The following is a 22,861-nucleotide window of genomic DNA, read 5'->3' as shown; positions in this document are numbered from 1 at the left end:
GTGTTTTTTCTTTGTGTTCCACACACAATGTATGTTCCAGGACAGTCGAAATTTGGTTTCCTTTATGAGCTGTGCAGGAGGCAAAATTGACAGGAATGGGTCTAGGAAGCATCAAAACTAACATGGTAGACCAAGGAGGGAAGATCGCTTGAGCCCAGGAGTTCGAGACCAGCCTAGGCAAGACAGTGAGACCCTTGTCACTACAAAAAAATAAAAACTAGCCAGGCACGGTGGTGCAGGTCTGTAGTCCCGGTTATTCGGGAGGCTGAGGTGGGACAATGGCTTGAGCCCAGGAGTTCAAGACTACAGTGAGCTATGATGGTGCCACTGCACTCCGACCTGGGTGACAGAGTCAGACCTTGTCTCAGAAAAAAAAAAAAAAAAGAAAGATTAACACAGTGATCTCTAATTTGGGAGATTCAATACAAAGTGATGTTATGAACTCAGTCATGAAATACAAATGAATGGCAGATTTGGGGGTACAGTGAGTAGAAATGGTGAGTTCAGTATGGAATGTGTTGTGTTCGAGGTGATGGTAGCAGGTAGTTGGAAAAATGGGAGAGGCCTGACTTAAAGATCTGGATGTGGGAGTCAGCAGCATTTAGGTTGAGAGGCACAAAAGGCTGGAACCCCATGGACTACCTGTGTTTAATATGAACAGAGTAAGAGGCATCTGCTTAGGAAACTGAGCAACACTGAACTCAGCTAACAGAGCTGGGCAATGGACCTGGGCTACCACAGCAATCAATTTTTAAAAATTATTGGTATTTTGAAATAAAAACAAGTTTAAGGAGAAGATATGGGGTTTGTAAAGGAATTCCTTTCAGTAGGGGAGGAATCTGTCTCTCAAAGATAAAGATTGCTCAGGCAATCTAAGTTCATCTGTTCATGCTGAATGTCTTAACAGACTTCTATTCTATTCACAAAGGGGCAGAAAAGTGTGGATTGTGGGGATAATTTACTATACTTCCATTAAGGCCATAGACATTGTAGGCAGAAAATGATTGGACGGATCTGAGCAGAATGACACTGTCAGTATGGAAAACTCAAGACAAGAAACACAAAAATTTTTCTCAATTACCTAAGTAAATCAAGCCAAAACAGGTATTATGTCTGAAGAATACTGGATAATTATAGCTATTCTAACCTACCCAGTATGACTAAAACCTCCTTAAAAGGACCCAATGCGTAAGATTTGTGCCTGAAAGCATGACTTCTTCCCCTTTGAATCTATTTATCTACAAAAGGAATGTGAATGTGTGGGACTAGACAGATCCCTCTTGAACATATATCTATCTGTGGAGGCAAGTCATTGCCATGGAAATCAAGTTTAATTTCCACCCATTTATCTGCTCTCCTTTCTGTCTTACTCAGACAGTAGAATGGAAAGAGAAACTGGACCAAACCACTCCAGCCTTCAAATCCTTTCCATTCTAAGGCCTGTGAGTACAAATGTTGGGACATATGGCCTCTTCAGCTCAAAGTTGGAGCCATCCCCTTTAGTCAGCCAGTGTTTCTTTATTCTCTAAGGTCATGTCTCTAAACAATGAACTATGGCCAAAAGAAAAGGTGAAATTACAGGATGGCGCCTCACCTAGAAAAGGTACTTGACAGATAACAACATAGGTTTCTCTGAGGTGAGACTGCCTTCCATAACCAACATTACATTCAATTTCTTCTCCTTAAAGCTTCATCACAACTGTGAATTTCTCTCCTACCATAGCTCACTGATAAACAACTCAGACATAAAACCAGTTCAGTTTTATTACCACAAAAACGCTACACCACAAATTTGTAAAGATACTGGACTTAGTTTCAACCACAGTCAATTGGCTCCTTTGTATACAATGAAACAGCCTGACATGTCCAACTAGAGCCCAATCATGGGTGGGAGGATCAAAGACTCAGACATGCTTGGAACAAGTAAATTTCTGAATGAATATCTTAGAACAAACATCCCTGAGGCCCATTATACTATTACTTTTTTATAAAAAAAAAAAAAAAAAACCACATAACTTGCACTAAAGCAGTATTTAACTCTGTGAGGGGGAAAGGGGGAAATGAAATTATTTTTTAAAATCTATTTTCTCCAAATAATTCCATTTTCTTGTGTGATATTTTCATTAAGGAAAAATGTTTACATTACTTATAGCCTATATACTTTTTCCATTTTAAACTAAATTTTTAATTAGAAAACCATATGAGGCAAAAAACAACAATGGTTGGTCCAAAGGTAGTAAGTTATCTCAATTGATTGTTCAGTCAGTTACATATTGAACATTTTGTTCTACTCTTTCTCCCCTTGTCACTACTGTACTTGACTACACTCAAAAAAAAGAAAAAGAGGCCAGGCACAGTGGCTCATGCCTGCAATCCCAGAGCTTTGAGAGGCCGAGGCGGGTAGATCATCTGAGGTCGGGAGTTCAAAACCAGCCTGACCAACACGGAGAAACCCCATCTCTACTAAAAATACAAAATTAGCCGGGCGTGGTGGCACATGCCTGTAATCCCAGCTACTTGGGAGGCTGAGGCAGGAGAATCGCTAGGGGAGGCGGAGGTTGCGGTGAGCCAAGATTGTGCCATTGCACTCCAGCCTGGGCAACAAGAGCGAAACTCCGTCTCAAAAAAAAGAAAAAGAAAAGAAAAAGAAAAAACGACAACAACAAAATCAGACTTCCCCAAATTATTTCATATTTTCATGGAAGAAAAAACTGTAATGCACATTTTCCGATTTCAAACAAAATCAAAAATTTTCATTCGAAACCTCATGTAGGAAAAGGCAAAAGAAAGCCAAAATATTTCATCTTCCTCAATTTCATTTTCTCAAAAAGTATTTCCCATTAGGAAAAACATTTGTAATACTTCAATACTGTAGACCTTTCCCACTTAAACAAATTAAAAACTTACTTAGAAAGTGCCATAGAATTAAATATTAACTGCATATATCTTAGTACAAAACACATCTAACTCTCATGAATGAGGTTAAAATACACATCTGCATATACACCTGCACCTTCCTGCACCACCCTCCATTTAAAGTGTGATTAAGCCAGACATGAAAATTATCCTAGTTCTACAGGCCTACATCAAATGTGAAAAATAAATGTTTCATATGACTCATGTGTTCTTTATACTGGAGATATTTTCTGCCACTAGATCACAATTGTATTTCATGGGCTAAAAGAACACTGTAACCACCTTTAACAGCGCTTTAATTTATTTTGAGGAGCAAGAGGAAGAGAAAAGAATACAAGAAACTGATAAATGTGTGTGTGTGTGTGTGTGTGTGTGTGTGTGTGTGTGTGTGTGTGTGTGTGTGTGTATAATTCAGCTCCAAATTATCTGCATACGTGACAGTCCCCTTGAGTGAAGAGTTAATTGTTAAGTTACCTGTTCAAAGTAAACAAGACAAATATAAAACATCCCACTAGTGCAAAAAACAGTGAGTTCAACATTTCAAAGATGTTGTTTACCCGAATAAGCAATAATTCTAAGACTATTTAAAGAAACATATCATTAATACCTGAACTTCTGAATCAAAAGAAAAGAGATTCTGTCTTCCATCTCCTCTACTGAGTTTGTTTAGTTGTTCAGTTTCTCTTCCATACTAAAATTTTAAAAAATATGTATGTTACTTCATTTCCTTCAAAACAGTGTTAAATACTACTTAAATGTATAGTTTATGTGAAACTGTCAATCTGTCACAGCTTCGAAACTACACCATTCGTCCTGTAGTCAGTACAAAACAGGAATGCAAGAGACTCTGGATGCAAAGGAGAAATAAACAAAAGAGAAATCACCATAGTTTTTTCATAGCCATTATGTTAGCTATAGAATATTATATGTAATTCTGATTCCATCACTTTGGGAAATACCTAACAAGCTGCACAATCCAGGATGACAAAGATTGAGAGGGAATGCAACTAAAATCCATAAAATCATTTTACAAAATCCTAGATAAGGCCAGGCACAGTGGTTCATGCTGGTAATCCCAGCACTTTGGGAGGCCGAAGTGGGTGGATCACTTGAGGCCAGGAGTTCGAGACCAGCCTGGCCAACAAGGTGAAACCCTGTCTCTACTGAAAATACAAAGATTAGCTGGGCGTAGTGGCAGGCGCCTATAATCCTAGCTACTCGGGAGGCTGAGGCAGGAGAATCACTTGAATCCGGGCAACAGAGGTTGCAGTGAGCTGATCGCACCACTGCACTCCAGCCTGGGCGATAGAGTGAGACTCTGTCTCAAAAAAAAAAAAAAAAAAAAAAAACTTAGATTAGAGGATCATGAGTGTGTCCCTAAATTTTGAAAAATAGCTTTGAAGTTTATGAGGGGTAAATTTAAAATAGAAAAAAAAAAAAGTGTTTCCAAATTTGTGTAACTAATTTGTCCAGGAAGATGAATAAAGTAAAAATATAAATAGGTTTGACAAAGATTTAAATGAATAAATGGGTCACAACCTACTAATCTACTATAATATAGAGTCTACAGAATATAATATCTTGGTAAGATACTCATAACAATCATCTCTACAATTTCAAAATTAGTTCATTTCAGACTTCAAACAGCAGCAAAATCTTTGTCAGATTGCATCATTCATATATACATATATTTACATACAGAGAATATGATTTTCATGTGAGATTAACATATGTTGGTCATAGATTAAATATCATGTACATGAGCTGCATCATTATCCTTCTGAAGAATATTTTATGAATGATATACAGTAATTAAATTGAATAAGAACTAGCAGATAAAATTAATGAAGTCACAAAAGCCTGGAAGTATTTCTTGGTGTCTGGAAAAAAATAAGATTTTTCCAAACTGTCAGTTGGTACTTACAAGTAAGTCTTCAGGAGTGCAACTTTTCTTTTACAATCTCTACCTGTTTCACCAATTTGCTGTGGTTTTTAACGTGGAAATGACATTGCCAAATGGAATCCAGCATTAAAACTTTAATAGCTAATCCTGCATTATCTCAGTTGAAGGCAAGTTGCCATATGAAAGATGTACCTTCATCAGTTCCGGATGCATGCTCCTTTCCAAACTTGCCATGATGTTCTCGGCTTTTCCTTGGCTGCTAGTTTCATCATCTGCAAATTCATTAAAAGCAGATGTTCTAAACCATACAGACCATTACTAATAACCTAAGAGGAGTATCCTAACTATCTCTCCCACCCATCCTCTCCTACTAGATTTATTGCAAAGAATTTCTATTATGAAAGCATAGGGAAAACTTTAATGGACTTTTGAAAACCTGCCATGAATTTTCTATCTGTTTTAGTCTGGTTATATTTCATGTGTCAGAGCCCATACAGCATCAACTATTTTTAAAAAGTCTATCAACCTGCACAGTCACTTATTAATGAAGAAGCAGGTCAACTTTTAAGATTAAGAGTTCTCTATTCACCCTGCACAGAGGGCATTTCCATGGAATAAAGACAAGGGCTTTACTTCAATAACAAATCACTTTAAAATTCTGACCTTGTGCTGTTTCTACCGTCTCCTTTTTCTCTTGAACTAAACTGTCGGTATTGATCTGAATAATCTTTTTCAAAGTTATCAACCATTCCTCCATTTCCTGCTCAGTTTCAGCAGCCAGATAATGGCTATACTTATCTAACATCTTGAGTTCAAAAGCATGACGGCGCATTTTGGGGCACTAGAAGGGGGAAAAAAAAGCATGTGTTCAGTTAGTTTAGTTGTCCTTTTACTATTAGATTTCATTAGTTTGTATTTATTTTTATCTCAGCTTAGTATATATGTGCGTCAAGACTTTCATGAAATAACTGCTTCGTTCAGTAAGAAACAGACACTCTACGACAGCAAATGACTATGTTAAATATATTTTTTGTTCACCTCAGGACTGAGCACAGTAGTATGAATATGCATAAAGTTGGCAGAAAACAATACTTGTTAAGTATTATCATTTAAGGCCTTTTGGCATCCTTCACATTTAGAAAATCAAAGTACCACCAAAAAAGTAAGCAAACATTTTACAATTTCCAGCCTGTTCAAACTTTTCCTTGAATACTTAAGGATTTTCAAAGTCAGCACTTCAAAAAATTTAAATATGACCTGAAACAAATCTGATACTTAATTTATATCTCACCATAAAAGGTACTACAGATCCTAACTCATTTTACCACACACAGTATCAACTGTATCACAGTAGTATAAAAGAAGACTACAGAGTTTGGCAGCACAATAGGGCGACCATAGTTAACAATAATTTATTGTATATTTCAAAATAACTAGAAGAGTAGACTTGGAATGTTCCTAACACAATGAAATGATACACACTTGAGGTGATGGATAAGCCAATTACTCTGATTTGATCATTTGCATATTGTATACTTGTACTGAACTATCACATGTACCCCCAAAATATGTAGAAATATTCCATATCCACAACAATGAAAAAGTAAAGACGGGGGCAGTGGCTCACACCTGTAGTCCTAGCACTTTGGGAGACTGAGGGAGGATTGCTTGAGCCCAGGAGTTTGAGACTAGCCTGAGCAAAGTGGTGAAACCTCATCTCTACAAAAAAGAAAAATTAGCCAGGCGTGATGGCACGTGGCTGTAGTCCCAGCTACTCGGGAGGCTGAGGTGGGAGAATCATCTAAGCCTAGGAGTTCAAGGGTGCAGTGAGCCAAGATGACACTACTACACTCCAGCCGGGGCAATACAGTGAGATCCTACCTCAAAAAAATAATTAAAAATTAAAAAGAGAAGGCTAAGCATGGTGGTTTATGCACGTAATCTCAGCACTTTGGAGGCTAAGGTGGATTCCCTGCAGCAAGGAGTTCAAGGCTGCAAGGCTGCAGTGAGATATGATCATGCCACTGCACTCCAGACAAGGCAAGACTCTGTTTCAAAAAAAGAAAGAAAGAGAGAGAGAGAGACAGAGAGAAAGAAGAAGAAGGGGAAGGGGAAGTGAAAGGGGAAGAAGAAGAAGAAGACGAGGAAGAGGAGGAGGAGGAGGAGGAGGAGGAGGAGGAGGAAGGGCTTGGTAAAAAAAAGAAAGAAAAAGTAAGACCATACAACCATAGTTGGATCACATTAAATTGTGACTCTCCGTAAAATACATGGAAGTAACCTGTGCTGAATACCACCACACAAGGAAAATAAGTCTCTTCCTTTTCTCAAACATGCTGATACATTCTTTTACTTTACCACCTTCTCTGTCATGACAAAAGAAATGACATACTACCCTTTTCAAATCCCACAGCATTAATTTCAAGAAATGCTCATCAATCAATAATTTTCCACTGCATGGGCATTATTCAAGAAGGAACCAAGAAAGTTCCTCCTCCTAATCTTTGGAGTCTAGGAAAGGATGAAATTAAACTGCTGTTTCAAGTCATAAAGATTTATACATTTGAAAATATTTGGGAGGCGGTATCATAAATAGATGAGGGGGGCTGAGCATGGTGGCTCACACCTGTAATCCCAGCACTTTGGGTGGCTGAGGTGAGCGGATCACTTGAAGTCAGGAGTTCGAGACCAGGCTGGCCAACATGGAGAAAGCCCATCTCTGATAGAGACAGGAGACAGCCAAGGGTCCCCGATGAAACCTTCAATCTGTGAGGTGGGAAACCTGCTAGCAGGACTCTCTCACTTTGGTGAGAGTTATTTTTCCTTTTCACCCAGTAAATTCCACTTCTCACCCTTCTATGTGTCCATAAGCCTAATCTTTCCTGGTTATGTGACAAGAACCGGTTTTAACTGAATTAAGGAGAAAGTTATACAACATCTCTACCAAAAATACAAAACTTAGCCAGGCATGGCGGCGAGTGCATCTAATCCCACCTACTCTAGGCAGGAGAATCGCCTGAACCCAGGAGGTGGAGGTTACAGCAAGCTGAGATTGCGCCACTGCACTCCAGCCTAGGCAACATAGTGATACTCTGTCTTGAAAAAAATAAAAAAGAAAAGAAAAGAAAAAAATTTTCCAAATGATAATAAAAATAAATTAGATGAGGGAAGCACTACAAAGAAAGGTCAACCCAGAAATTGTGTGTGCTTTGTTCTTCCAGTAAGATAAGAAAGGTCTTCAGTAAGATAAGCAATCCTCCTGCGACAGGCTCCTGAGTAGCTGGCACTACAGGCACACAACATCATGCCCTAAAGGTATTTTCTCATTTGATCCTCACAACAATCTTGTTTGATGGAGTATATAGATATTACTAATCCCACTTCACAGTTCTGAAGATGAAGATATAGGTAAATTGAGAGTGTTGAACTAACATCGCTTTCCTCCTAATCAGCCCATCCTTCTAGTCCACCACACCACCCTGGCTCTGTAATAATGACTTCTGTTTCACAGTCAATTGACTTCCCATTCAGATAATCTCTCTGCCCTCTACTTCCCACCCTGTTTTTGTCTGTGTCCCCTCAGTAATTCATATCAACAAACATTCATTAAGTCCCTACTGTGTGCAAGACCCTGGTAATTATTATAGAAGAAACAAAAATGAGTAAGAGATGGTCCCTGTAATCCCAAAAGGAATGTGTAGAATAAACCAAAATTAGAATGTGATCAGTTGTATGACAGAAGGAAAAGCAAAATGGTTAGCACAGGAGAGGTGGAGCTTAATTCTACTTGATAGTCATGAGGGTGAGGAAGGAAACACAAAACTTTTCATGGCAGAAGTAGCCTTTAAGCTGAGTCATAAAAGATAAGGTTCAAACAGGAATAGAAAGAGAAATTACATGTAGCAAGAAGAGGGAAAAAATGTAAGGCAAGCCATATATGTGTGAAACGCCTTAGAATGCTTAGCCTGGTGTGACCAGAGCACAGAATACACAAGGGGGTTCAGGGGGGATGAGGCTAGAAAGTACAGTGAGGCCAAATCACTATGGGCCTTCAATGTCATGGCAAAAGCTTTAGAGTTGACTCTGTAAGACAATAAATCAAGAGCCAAAAGATTTGGAGAAGGCAAATGACTGACCCAATCTATATCTTAGGAAGTTGAACTGGAGCAAGACAAGAAATCAGGAGGCATAAAAGCGCAACTTTAGGCCAGTGATGATAAAAGGGAGAACCGGAGAAAGGGCAATGAAAATAGGAGGTAAGAGGTTAAGAGGCACTTTAGAGCCAGACTCAAAGAGACCTGATAAACATTTAAATATTGGCACTGAGCAAGAACAGGGCACTGAAAAGGATTCTGAGCTTTCTAGTGTGGATGTTTCGGAGGATGGAGGTGCCATCAATCAAGATAGAAAAATGCGGATGTTTGTTTTCTTTCCTTTTTTTTTTTTTTTTTTTTTTTTTTTTGTGAGAGTCTCACTCCATCACCCAGGCTGAAGCGTAGTGGCACCATCTTGGCTCACTGCAACCTCCAACTCCCGGGTTCAAGCGATTCTCCCAGCCTCCCATGTAGCTGGGATTACAGGCGCGTGCCACCACACCCGGCAAATTTTTGTATTTTTAGTAGAGATGGGGTTTCGCCATGTTGCCTAGGCTGGTCTCGAACTCCTGACCTCAAGTGATCTGCCTGCCTCAGTCTCACAAAGTGCAGGGATTATACGCATGAGCCACTGCACCCAGTCACTTTTTCTTTTTTTCTCTTTTCTTTTTTGTAGACAGGGTCTTGCTCTGTCACCCAGGCTGGAGTGCAGTGGTGCAATCACAGCTCACTGCAGCCTCAACCTCCTAGACTCAAGTGATCCTCCCACCTCAGCCTCCAGAGTAGCTGGGACTACAGGAATATGCCACCGTGTCTGGGTAATTTTTTGTATTTTTTTTGCAGAGACGGGGTCTCTTTGTTGCCTAGGCTGATGAACTCCTAGGTTCAAGTGATCCTCCTGCCTCAGCCTCTCAAAGTGCTGGGATTACAGGCATGAGCCACCACACCCAGCCATCTGGGGTTCTTAATAGTTTATCAGTCACCCTCTTAGAAAAAGAGAAGGATTACCTTGATGGCCTTACCTGAACAACATCAATGCAGGCGTCCAGGTAGATGCAACCTTTCGATTCTTTTGAATTTTTCTCATCTTTATAGGAATTGAGAATATATGAACCATCAGGAAGTTGGGTCAAGTAAAAATATCGTCTCTTGAATACCTACATAGGGAAAACCCAGCAATGATACATTTGTTACATATACATTGCATTTGAATAGTTTCTCTGAACTAAAAACCTCAAAGGCCTGCCAGGCATTGTGCCTGGACAATCTTCAGACAACCCTGACAAGATGTTAGGAATTATCATTATCTTCATTTTTTAAAGATAGTGAATGAAAGTCACATGATTTACCCTCAGTTAATCAAATACCTAGAGAACAATAATTAAGATTTAACACTGAAATGTATAAAGCATTTTGATATCTGAATCTCCTGACCCTTTCACTATAGCATTCTTTTCCCATTTAATTGCAAACCATGATTAGATCCTTTTAATTTGGTTTCTAGGACCACAAATTCAAGAATAAATATAAAAAGCATATATATACACATATATATGTGTGTGTATATATACATATATATTATATATACACCCACATTACATATTTCCATCTCACCTACACATCCTACTGCACTCATCTACACTGTACCAGTGTCTTTGCTTCTGAAAGTCCAGTTTACAGGGTACTCACAGGGAAGCACGGACTCATTAGTTGCCTACCAGTTGTTGAGTGCCCCAAGTGCTGATATTTAAATCAACAGCCCTAATGGAACTATGCCGTTTGTTTGGAGTTAGGGATTCACAGTAGTTAAGGAGAAGCCTGTTGCTACAACTCACAGCAAAGCCCATAGGAACGGGAAAAGGTTGGGGACTGCCTGATGAGTTCATGCCGTCCCTCTATTCTCCCCTAAAAACAGACTTTGAGAGCCTGATAAAAGAGGTGAGAAAAGGGATTAGGAGCTCTCTGATGAATTGATGCTTCTTTCAGTAAGTCACAAACTGCAGGCTATGTCAAGCAATTGTCACAGTGAAAGGCAGAGCTTATTCAAGTTGCAATTTCCCAGGATGATAGATCTGAAATCACTTCAGGGTGGGATGGGAAGAGCAGCTAGGAAATAGACTCCTGGTGATTATTGAAGAAATGCATTCCTATGCATCTTGTCTTATTCGAAGAACCTGGCTTTAAAATTTAAGCTTGTCACTTTTAATCAACCATCTGATTATTCGATATGATCCCTGATCACTTTGAGAACTTTAATTATGCAAAGAGTATTATTTGGCAAGGTCATTCTTGCCAAGAACTTAACGTCTGGCAAAGTACCTGAAACATCAATTTATTTCTCCATAGTATGATCAAGCAAAATATATAAAAGCCTTAAGGGGCATTTCTTTTTAGAAGAACCAGTAAAAATAAATAACATTGATGGTTATTTTTGACTTGTATAAATATCATTGATTTTTTAACGAATGACAAAAATATGTATCAGTGTAAGGAATACCCTAACAGGTTAGACTGATAAATGCTACAGTTTCTATCTCAGGAAGGGGCCATGTAGGCTATATGCTATCAACAGAAAAGAGTCCAGGCCGGGCACAGTGGCTCATGCCTGTAATCCCAGCACTTTGGGAGGCCAAGGCAGGTGGATCACGAGGTCAGGAGATCGAGACCATCCTGGCTAACACAGTGAAACCCTGTCTCTATTAAAAACTTCAAAAGAATTAGCTGGATGCGGTGGTGGGCGCCTGTAGTCCCAGCTACTCAGGAGGCTGAGGCAGGAGAATGGCATGAACCCGGGAGGCGGAGCTTGCAGTGAGCTGAAATCGCCCCACTGCACTCCAGCCTGGGAGAGAGAGTGAGACAACGTCTCAAAAAAAAAAAAAAAAGAGTCCAAGCAGAAAACATCACCTTGTTTTACAATTCCAGTCAATTAAATGTTATTGTATTAGTATGCAAAGGAACAGAAAGAGAATGTGTGGGCATATTTATATCTTTCACATATTTACATATCTCATATATGTGAGAATATATACATATATTCTCATATTCAATTAATCCACATTTAAGTTTGCTGGAAGAAATCTAGATTAATATTAAAGGAAAATGTTAATCATAATGGTGATGAGATACGTATATTTGCTTATTTTATTTTTATTTTTATTAGAGACAGGGTCTCCCTATGTTGCCCACACTGGTCTCAAACTCCTGAACTCAGAGGATCCTTCTGCCTCAGCTCCCCAAAGTGCTAGGATTACAGGCGTGAGCCACACTGCCCGGCCTATTTGCTCATTTTCATGACAATGGTTCACATCTATCATTAAAATCATGGGAATACAAGGCTTAAAATTACATGCTGAGGTCATTTCAAATGAATAAACATGTAATGAGCACTAACTTTGTGTAACACATTGCTTTTTAAAGTTATCACAATAATTATCTATAACAAAATTAGAATACATCTTTCAGGCCAAAAGTAACATGAGAAAAATATGAAAAAATTTAGATTTGAATTGTTCAAATCTAAAACCGAAATTCTGCTGCTTCAGTGGGACAGCCTATAGAATCCACTTGCAGAGTCAACAGCCAGCAACAAAGAGAGAGGCAGAAGAGAAAATACAGAGCAAAACATTTGTGGCATACAGTCAAATTATAGTCTGGGCAATTTTTTTTCCACGTACAGCTGCCTCACCAAGCACAGAAATTCTGTGGCAGCCACCACTTCCAATATTAGCAAAGCACATCATTACAATGGAGACAGAAAGGGATATGAAATTACAGCAAATCACTTCCTGTAACATTGCAATTATATCTAAATGTGACACGAGGGTAGGTAGCTTATGAATCTGGGGACAGAACATGATGCCTGAAAGAGCACTCAGAAAGAGCAGATGCCTGAAAGTCTTATGATACTGATTCTCAGCCGGTATCTCCTGCTAACCAGCAGTGAAATTGTCCTCAAGACTCTGCTTCTGTCAGTTTACTCGCTTGTAAAATGATGAGATCAGACCAGATGATCTGTAAGATCATACTTTTCCACAATCTACAAATAATTTCATTCAACTTGAACAAATAACACAGCAGCCTTCCTAGCCTGGAAGCTACTCTCCCTACGTGATTTCTCATACACTGGAAACACAGAGTTTGGACAGTAAGGAATATTTTTAAAAGTCATCTCTATGTAGAAATCAGACTCTGCCCAACACATTCTAAGATCTCTTCTCATTCTAATATTTTATGATATATGTTGGGTTTCAACTTCTGAGAAGCTTTTAAGATCTCTTTTGCAAAGAAGAAAGGAATATCCTAAATCTCTCACATGGAAATCAAAGGGAAATCAGAAACATAACTTCCTGGACATTTAAAAAATTTCTACAATGCAGCTATTTAGGGTATAAGTTTAGATAATTTTTTACATTTCTAAAAGAAGACAGGTGTTACAATAACGACTATACAGAATAATGGTAATTATTCTATATCATACCTGTCATTCGAAGGCTGCAAGTCTTTTGTAACTAATAGCTAATTGTTTTAATACCTCTTGGGGATAAGTATCATTACCCACATTTTACCTAACAGCAAACTGAGGGACCAAGAGCTCGTTCAAGTTCACACAGGCAGCCAGGAGTGGTGGTTCATGCCTGTAATCCCAACTCTTTGGGAAGCCGAGGCGGGTGGAACATCTGAGGTCAGAAGTTCGAGACCAGCCTGGCCAACATGGTGAAACCGTGTCTCTATTAAAAAAGCAAAAAATTAGCCAGGCATGGTGGCACACCCCTGTAATCCCAGCTACTTGGGAGGCTGAGGTGAGAGAATTACTTGAACCCGGGAGGTGGAGGCTGCAGTGAGCTGAGATCACACCACTGTACTCCAGCCTGGGCGGGAGAGCAAGGCCCTGTCTCAAAAAAAAAAAAAAAAAAAAAAAAAGTTCACACAGGCAAGTCACTGATAGAACTGGAATCAGAATAGGATAATGGCTACAAAGAGAATCTTGCCCAAATCCTCCAATAGCTTCCCATCTTACTTTACAGTAAGATCTAAAATCCTCACCATAGCCCAGAACACTGTACAGGATCTGGCCTCAGATTACTTGTTGGATTTTATTTCTTTTCTTTTTCTTTCTTTCTTTCTTTTTTTTTTTTTTTTTTCCTGAGACAGAGTCTCACTCTGTCACCCAGGTTGGTGTGCAGTGGTGCGATCTTGGCTCACTGCAAGCTCCACCTCCCAGGTTCACGCCATTCTCCTGCCTCAGCCTCCCGAGTAGCTGGGACTACAGGCGTGTGCCACCACGCCCGGCTAATTTTTTTGTATTTTTAGTAGAGATGGGGTTTCACCATGTTAGCCAGGATGGTCTCGATCTCCTGACCTCATGATCCACCTGCCTTGGCCTCCCCAAGTGTTGGGATTACAGGCATGAACCACTGCGCCCAGCCTTCCTTGGACTCTATTTCTCATCTTTTTGCTCCAGCTATACTGGCTTATCTGCTGTTACTCAAATATCTCAAGTAAGCTCCTTTGGGTCTCTGTACTTCCTGTTTCCTCAGCCTAGAATCTGCTGTCCTCACTATCCACACAGTTTACTTTCTTACTCCTTTCAGGTCTTTGCTTCAATCTCCTCTCCTCTGGGAGGCCTTCTGTACCACCTGCCCTCATCATAGCACCCAGTTATATCTTTTTCATGGAGTGACCCCTATACAAATATGTTATTCATCTATCTGTTTTATTTGCCATCTCTTTCTAGCCCATGAAGTTTCATGTTTCATCTACTGCTGTTATCCCCCCAGTACCTATAACAATGCCTGGACTCAGTAAAATGTTTCAAAATGAATAAACAATGAATGAATAATCCCATTTCCAGCACAGATTCCCCAGTGGTTTCATCCAACAGAATTGTGTTTCTCTGTAATGCCCGTACTCTTCTTTCTCCTCCTTGTCTTTATTATTTTTGTTAGATGGTGAACACAGCCGAAAATTCCCCACCTTACTCAGTGAGGAACATGGATCCTGAAGAGTGGCCCATTCAGACCACCCACAAGAATAAAACAGAGAACAAGCCAAAGGATTTGATTCTATAGGATCAGGTCCTGCCAAGTCTGCTGAAGGTCCCAAGCTGTTGGAATGACAAACTGTTTTTTGTTTTTTTTCTGGAGACAGAGCCATACTCTGTTGCCCAGGCTGTAGTGCAGTGGTATGATCTCGGCTTACTGTAACCTCCGCCTCCTGGATTCAAGCAATTCTCCCGCCTCGGCCTCCCAAGTAGCTGGGATTATAGGCGCATGCCACCACACCTAGCTAATTTTTTTTTTTTTTTTTTTTTTTTTTTTTTTTTTTTTGCATTTTTAGTAGAGATGGGGTTTCACCATATTGGCCAGGCTGGTCTTGAACTCCCGGCCTCAAGTGATCTACCCACAGTCTCCCAAAGTGCTGGGACTACAGGTGTGAGCCACTGCGCCTGGCTAGATGACAACCTTTTTGAACTCCTTCTGGAGCAGGAACAAAGGCCTTTTGTCATTCGGCTGCATCAAAGATTAAACAAAGGAAGGAAAGTTGGAGCACTTAGTATCCTCAAAGTAGGAAAATGGCTGAGGGTGGCGGCTCACGTCTGTAATCCCAGCACTTTGGGAGGCCCATGCGGGTGGATCACCTGAGGTCAGGGGTTCAAGACCAGCATGGCCAACATGGTGAAACCCCGTCTCTACTAAAAGTACAAAAATTAGTCGGGCGTGGTGGTGTGCACCTGTAATCCCAGCTACTTGAGAGGCTGAGGCTGGAGAAGTGCTTGAACTCAGGAGGCAGAGGTTGCAGTGAGCAGAGATTGTGCTGCTGCACTCCAGCCTGGGTGACAGAGCGAGATCCTGTGTCCAAAAAAAGAAAAAAGAAAAGAAAAGAAAGTAGGAAAATCTTTTATCATTCTATACAACAAATCCCAAGAGTGTTTACCTATTGTGTGTTACCTAGAGGGGTAATTATTTACTGCTAAGTTGCATGAACTAGAAACCCTTAGAAAGGATGCTTCAAAGGTTTAGAGGTGGAGTAGGCAGGCCAGGAGCAATGTAGAAATGATGTGGGGGAACTTGCCTAATGTCTCAGACAGAACACAATGGAAGAGCCAGCAAGGAAAAGGAGAAAGCAGGAGAGACAGAGACACACTGGGTCTTAGAACTGTTCTGCACAAAAATGAAAGAAACAATGGGGAAAAAGAACCACAGGACTTAGAAAAGTGAGTTGCAGTAATAATACCAGAATGCCAGGAACTTCGTCCTGCTGAAGAATCCCTACCACTACGCTGGTAACCTGATACATCACTCACCTCTCTCCATCATGTCATTTACAGTCCTATCAAGTTTGTTTGTTTTGTTTTTTTCTTTTCGAGATGAAGTCTCACTCTGTCGCCCAGGCTGGAGTGCAGTAGCACAATCTCAGCTCACTGCAACCTCAGCCTCCTGGGTTCAAGTGATCCTCCCACCTCAGTCTCTCAAGTGGGTGGGACTACAGGTGTGTGTCACCATACCCGGCTAAGCTTTTTGTATTTTTAGTGGAGACAGGGTTTCACCATGTTGCCCAGGCTGGTCTCGAACTCCTGACCTCAAGTGATCCTTCTGGCTTGGCTTCCCAAAGTGCTGGCATTACAGGCATGAGCCACCACACCCGGCCCCAAGTTTTAATATATGACACTGTCCTACCCACTGAGAAACTGAGTAAAAATCAAATAGCTTTTCTTAAATAATGCTACCAAATCTGGGCACTGAAGAGTTCTTCAACTATTTGATTTAAAGCAAAGTCTAGTAGGAGGGGTCTACAATCCACCTTTCTCACTAAACACAAATTATTTTATCAGATGTATTTCAGCACGGCATAACACTGCTCAAATAATCAGTGACTCTCAATTACTCACATAATAAGGCACACATGCCAGATACTGGCATTCAAGGCCCTCCCACAACCCTAATAATATAAAATAACAACAATTGCTAACATCTGTGGGGTGCTTTGTGCATTACAGTCTCTGGTTAAGTGCTTTCCTTGCATTATTTCATTGAATCCTAAGTAACAATTTGTGTGGTCATTACTGTTATGCCCTCCATATTACAGAAGAGAAATGGAGGCACAAGGTGATACCAAAGGACCAAACCAACTTCATCTCCCATGACTACTCAGCTTCACCTAACCATTCTGCCTTATACATATTGCCTGGCACATTCACTTTCTCCTTTCTGATTCACTTCCTTCAGGGCCCTGCCTTCTTCAAGAAGCCTTCTCTGACCCCAGGCCACAATGATCTAGATTCATGTAGCACTTGGTCACTGTACCATCCATCTTTAAACAATTATTTTTAGTGTGTGTCTCACCTCCCCAAAAAGGTGGTTTTTTTTTTTTTTGAGACAGAGTCTCACTCTGTTGCCCAGGCTGGAGTGCAGCGGTGTGATCTCAGCTCACCACAACCTCTGCCTCCTGGGTTCAAGCGATTCTCGTGCCTCAGCCTCCCGAGTAGCTGATATTACAGGTGCACGCCATCACGCCTGGCTAATTTTTGTATTTTTAGTAGAGACAGCGTTTCACTATGTTGGCCAGGCTGGTCTCGAACTTTTGACCTCAAGTTATCAGCCCACCTTGGCCTCCCAAAGTGCTGGGATTACAGGTGTGAGCCACTGTGCCCAGCCCACCGTCCCAAAAAGGTTTTAAGCTCTACATCTGACACTTCTCTCTACCCTTCACAATGCTAATACCTTGTATTAACAAGGCATTCAATATCTATTTGATAGCCAGGCATGGTGGAATGCACCTGTAGTCCCAGGTACTTGGGAGCCTGAGGAGGAGAATCGCTTCAGCCCAGGTGTTGGAGGCTGCAGGGAGCTATGATTGTGCCACTGCACTCTAGCCAGGGCAATATAGTAAGACCTTGTCTCTGAAAAAATTAAATTAAGAAATTATCTATTTGGTCATGAATTTGTTGATGCCCAATAGTGTCTGACACATAGGAAGCACCTAATAAATGGTTTTTGAGAAGTAATATGAATGAGGGAAAACAAAACATAAAAAACAAATTACTGAAAAAATCTCATGCACAATACATGAATGCAATCCATTTGTTAGCTGTAAGAGACAGTCTGGTAGATTTGAGAATACAATTGGACTAACATATCAAAAATAAAATATTTTCGCTTCCTTTCGTTCTAACACACATAGTGACCTTGACCTCCTAGCAATTATTTTAATATCTTATGTGCTTTCTTAGGTCAAATCCTCATTTGATTTGATGTTCTCCCACTACAGAGGAGGGAAAATCCCTCCTGGAAGAGTTAAGGAGTTAAGGACTTTTGGACTCTGGATATATAACAAATGGCTCTCTTTTGTGCCAAAAAAAATTTTAAAGGGCACTAGAAGTGAGTCATACATCAACCAGTTGAACTTGCAACCCCGATATCATATCAAGGCACTTCAATGTTTAATTGCTGAGAATGGGGAGGAGAGAGCTAGAGGAATGTGACCAAATTGAGCCAAAAAGATGCATAAAGGTGGGTGTCCCAGGAGTTGGCCAAGAATCTGCAGCAATTTTTTAAAAATGCAAAAACCACCCTGAAGATTAAATTCCTCCATATATCATTATATCTCTTAGGAAAAAATAGTTCTAAATACCAGGGGAAGGCTATGTCCAATATCACAGCTATCTAAGCCCACATTACATTTCTTCGTTGATATGAAAATAAGTTGAATAAAGCAGATGTCTCTAGCAGCTACTTGGGAAAGAGAGGATATAAATGAATAGGGGTCTGTTAGGATTGCTGTTTCTATCTAAAGGTTCGTGTATTCTCTATGACATCTTAAAACTTCTCTCTAATACTTTTCCAGGAATTGAAGAGTGGCAACAATTCATCATTAACTAGTGGCATCCTCATTAACTAGAAACCACAAATTGAAGAAATTAATCGCTATGATAAGGCTTGTCCTGTTTTAACCTGAATACGAAGAACAGAGCAAATTATAAGTGCTAAATGTTCACTGCACCCAAACAACCAACAAAGCGTTGTTTTTTTGTTTGTTTGTTTGTTTCATTTTGTTTTGTTTTTAAAGGGATGAGGTCTCACTTTGTGCCCAGGCTGGAGTGCAGTGGCACAATCATAGCTCACTGCAGGTTCAAACTCCTGGGCTCAATTCAAATTCCTGGGCTCAAGTGATCCTCCTGACTCAGCCTCTTGAGTAGCTGGGATTACAGGCACATGCCACCACACCCAGCGCAACGGAGCTTTTGCAAGAACTGCATGATGCCAGCACCCTCTTCGGTGAGAGGAAGTGCTTGGGCACGGAGCACTGTGACTCGTGGAGTGATGCACATTATTCGCAACTTTCCTGTAGCCCAGGCTCCTCAGGGCAAGTTTCTCAGCCAACAATGAGGTTATACTCAGCAAGCACTTCTGGGAAAATATGCCCATTTCAGAAGGTGGTGTAGACTATATCTTAACAACTGACCAGAGCAGGTGAAAAGCTATATATTGGGGAAAATATAAATTTTTATTCCATAAATATGGGGTCTTATAATCTTCCAATACGAAGAATTCAGCCTAGTTCCTCTACCAGCCCCTCTTTTACCTAGAGCCCATCGACTTGAATGCATTGCAAGTCATTGCAAGAACCATCGACTTGAATGTTCTTGCAAAACTTGCTGGCAAGCTAGCTAGGAAGGCTGAACTTTCTAAAGCAACCCATATACAAATTACTTTGACTACATGATTTAGGTTGCATTAAAACCATGTGGTTGCTTTCTCAAAAGATCTTATAAAGTTGGAATCTTCTAATTCCCTTTTATCAACTGCACTTTGCTGAGTCTCTTCTAATACTCTTTCCTTCGTTTTATTTTTGCACTTTCTCTCACGATACAATTCCTCCTTCCTTGCTATTAGAGTCCTCCCTCCCTCTCTCTCTCTTTTTTTTTTTTTTTGAGACAGTGTCGCTCTGTCACCCAGGCTGGAGTGCAGTGGCACAATCTCAGCTCACTGCAACCTCCACCTCTTGAACTCAGGCATCCTCCCACCTCAGCCTCCAGAGTAGCTGGGACTATAGGAGTGCACCACCACGCCTGGCTAACTACTTTTGTATTTTTTGTAGAGGCGAGGTTTCGTCATGTTGCTCAGGCTGGTCATGAACACCTGGGCAGATTCCTTTATTTCTAACAGTCAAAATGTCCAGGAAAACAACTCAGATCTATTTCTAAAATCAGTTTAAAGTTGTGCATAATTTCAAACTTTCCAAAGAACTGATTATAATTTTTTTTAAGAGATTGAGTATTGCTCTGTCACTCAGGCTGGAGCACAGTCATGCAATCACAGCTCACTGTAGCTTTGACCTCCCAGGCTCAAGCGATCCTCCCACCTCAGCTTCTCAAGTAGCTGCAAATACAGGCATGCATCACCACGCCCGGCTAATTTTTTTATTTTTTGAAGACACAGGGTCTTGCTATGTTGCCCAGGCTGGTTTCGAACTCCCGAACTCAAGCGATCCTCCTGCCTTGGCCTCCCAAAGTGCTAGGATTACAGGCGTGAGCCAGTGCCCTGCACATAATTTTTAAAATTTAGAAATTTCTTAATGAATAAAGACCCTTAAATGTACACCTCTCTCTAAAAGGCATCAAGATGCCTTGCTTTTATTCCCTAGCAATTCCAGAGGGATCTGCAGGCCAGTGTCAAGCCACAGGGCATCAAATAAGCTCAGATAAAACACAGGGAAGAAGCTTGACTTATGGAGGCTGTGATTTGCCACTGAGTCATGATTAACAACCAGAGCTGCTGCTGCTTCGCAGTTAGTCTGCCGTGAGTGTGCAGAGGCTGTCAAAGCTTGGATTTTCCAAAAAGAAAAGATTCTTTTCTCTCAACTCTGCAAGCTCTGGCCCTGAGGTGCTAGTTGCTAAATCTACCAATGCTTCTTACCAGTGTGGGCTGGAGTTCCTAGCGGGCAGGGAACTCCAGATGCTCTAAGGATAAACCTGCCTCCAGGATTGGGGAAATGACTCAGATAATAGCACACCTGAGTCATCTTCCCATTTGCTTATGAGCTTCATTAGTATTCTTCACTTCAAACATTACCATAGTAGAAAAAAATACATAGAAACTTTCCTTTCAGAGTGTCTCAAACTCTGTCAACCCTTTGTCTCAGTTCTTCTGCCTCCGCCTTTTCCAATTATCCAAGAGCTGGGTCAGCTGCTCACCCCATCTTTAGCTTTAGCCTCCTATGCCTGAAACAATCCAGACTTGACGCAGGAAAAACTTATACGATCCCCCACCCTGTAATAGAGCACTGAAAGGTACAAACCAGACTCTCCCAGTGTGCCTTGTTTCATAGGCCTGGACTTGTGCTTTGGCCCTCACTTCAAGTTCTAGCCTGGAAACTATAAAACTGCTCCCCCTTTTCAATCCTCTGCCCTGTACACTCACATGCCCTGTATTGATACAGAAAGAGAACATGAAAAAATGATGTATCAACACTGCAGTTCCAACTAATTTCAATAATGTTGAACTAAATAACAGTTAAAACACTTTTTTTTTTTTTTTGAGGTAAGGTGTCACTCTGTCACCCAGGCTGGAGTGCAGTGGTGCAATCTCGCTCACTACAGCCTCGACCTCCCAGGCTGAAGTGATCCTCCCTCCCACTTCAATGTCCCAAGTACCTGGGACTACAGGGGAGCACCCTTCACATGGCTAATTTTGTTTGTTTTTGTAGAGACAGGGTCTCCCTATGTTGCCTAGGCTGGTCTTAAACTCCTGGGTTCAAGTGATCCTCCCGCACTGGCCTCCCAAAGTGCTGGGATTACAGGCATGAGCCACCACGCCTGGCCCAAAATACAATTATTATAAGAAAAAGTAATATTGGCAAAACGCCTCAGAAGGTTGTAGCTGAACCTTCCTCTGATTCCCATTCTAGCTGTGACAAATTCTGAAATACAACACTACTGCTATGGCTCAGGAGATGAAATCAGAAGAGTAAAGGATATATATTTAGCTCCCAGAAATCCAAAATGGAGATTCATAATCTATAATGGAAAAGAGTGGGGATAAATGAAACTCATAACCAGAAAGTTCCCAAACCTCAATATGGCCTTTGCATTTCAAAGTATTTCCTATTAATTTTTTTTAAGTTGTGTAGTAGCCAGGCATGGTGGCTGATGCCTGTAATCCCAGAATTTTGGGAGGACAAGGTGGGAGGATCACTTGAGTCCAAGAGTTTGAGACCAGCCTGCACAACACAGGGAGACCCCATCTCTACCAAAAACAAACAAACAAAATTAGCTGGGCATGGTGCTATGTGCCTGTGGTCCCAGCTACTTGGGAGGCTGAAGTGGGAGGACTTGAGCCTGGGAGTTTGAGACCACAGTGAGCCGTGATCACACCACTGCACTCCAGCCTGGGCGACACAGTGAGACTCTGTCTCAAAAACAAATAAATAAATGATAAAAATAAAGACAAAAGTTGTATAGCTTCATATGACCAATTAACTTGGTTTATTCCTCTTTCCCTTCCTTTGCCTACTGTTTGGTAGAGGTTTTAAAAAGAAAGAAATAGGCCAAGCACAGTGGCTCACACCTGTAATCCCAGCACTTTGGGAGGCCGAGGCGGATGGATCACTTGAGATCAGGACTTCGAGACGAGCCTGGCCAACATGGTGAGACGCTGTCTCTAATAAAAATACAAAAATTAGCCAGGCATGGTGGCGTGTGCCTGTAATCCCAGCTACACAGGAGGCTGAGGCAGGAGAATGGCTTAAACCCGGGAGGTGGAGGTTGCAGTGAGCTGAGATTGCACCTCTGCACTCCATCCTGGTGCAACAGAGCCAGGAGCCATCTCAAAAACAATAATAATAATAAATGTTTTTATATGTTAATGATCTCACACAGACACACACACACACACACACACACAGCCAGAATATGAGCAGCTGAGGATAAAAAGAGGCAAAGCAAAGAGTCTAG

At 40.9% G+C, this 22,861-nt stretch overlaps 1 protein-coding gene across 2 annotated transcripts in view; it reads right to left on the bottom strand.

Moving 5' to 3' along the window:
- The window catches only part of DOCK11 (dedicator of cytokinesis 11), a 195,086-nt gene that overhangs the window by 117,917 nt on the left and 54,308 nt on the right, over positions 1–22,861 (bottom strand). For both annotated transcript variants that reach the window (XM_030933580.1, XM_010365537.2), the window contains exons 7-10: positions 9,933–10,067; positions 5,483–5,660; positions 5,012–5,091; positions 3,524–3,607 (exon numbers count right to left, since the gene is read on the bottom strand). In XM_030933580.1, the coding sequence (XP_030789440.1) occupies positions 3,524–3,607; positions 5,012–5,091; positions 5,483–5,660; positions 9,933–10,067 (477 nt within the window). The remainder of the gene's footprint in view (positions 1–3,523; positions 3,608–5,011; positions 5,092–5,482; positions 5,661–9,932; positions 10,068–22,861) is intronic.

Source organism: Rhinopithecus roxellana, chromosome 7, assembly GCF_007565055.1.
Source record: "Rhinopithecus roxellana isolate Shanxi Qingling chromosome 7, ASM756505v1, whole genome shotgun sequence".
Taxonomy (NCBI): Eukaryota; Metazoa; Chordata; class Mammalia; order Primates; family Cercopithecidae; genus Rhinopithecus; species Rhinopithecus roxellana.
Note: the sequence above shows the minus strand (reverse complement) of the source record. Positions and strands in the feature narration are given on the sequence as shown.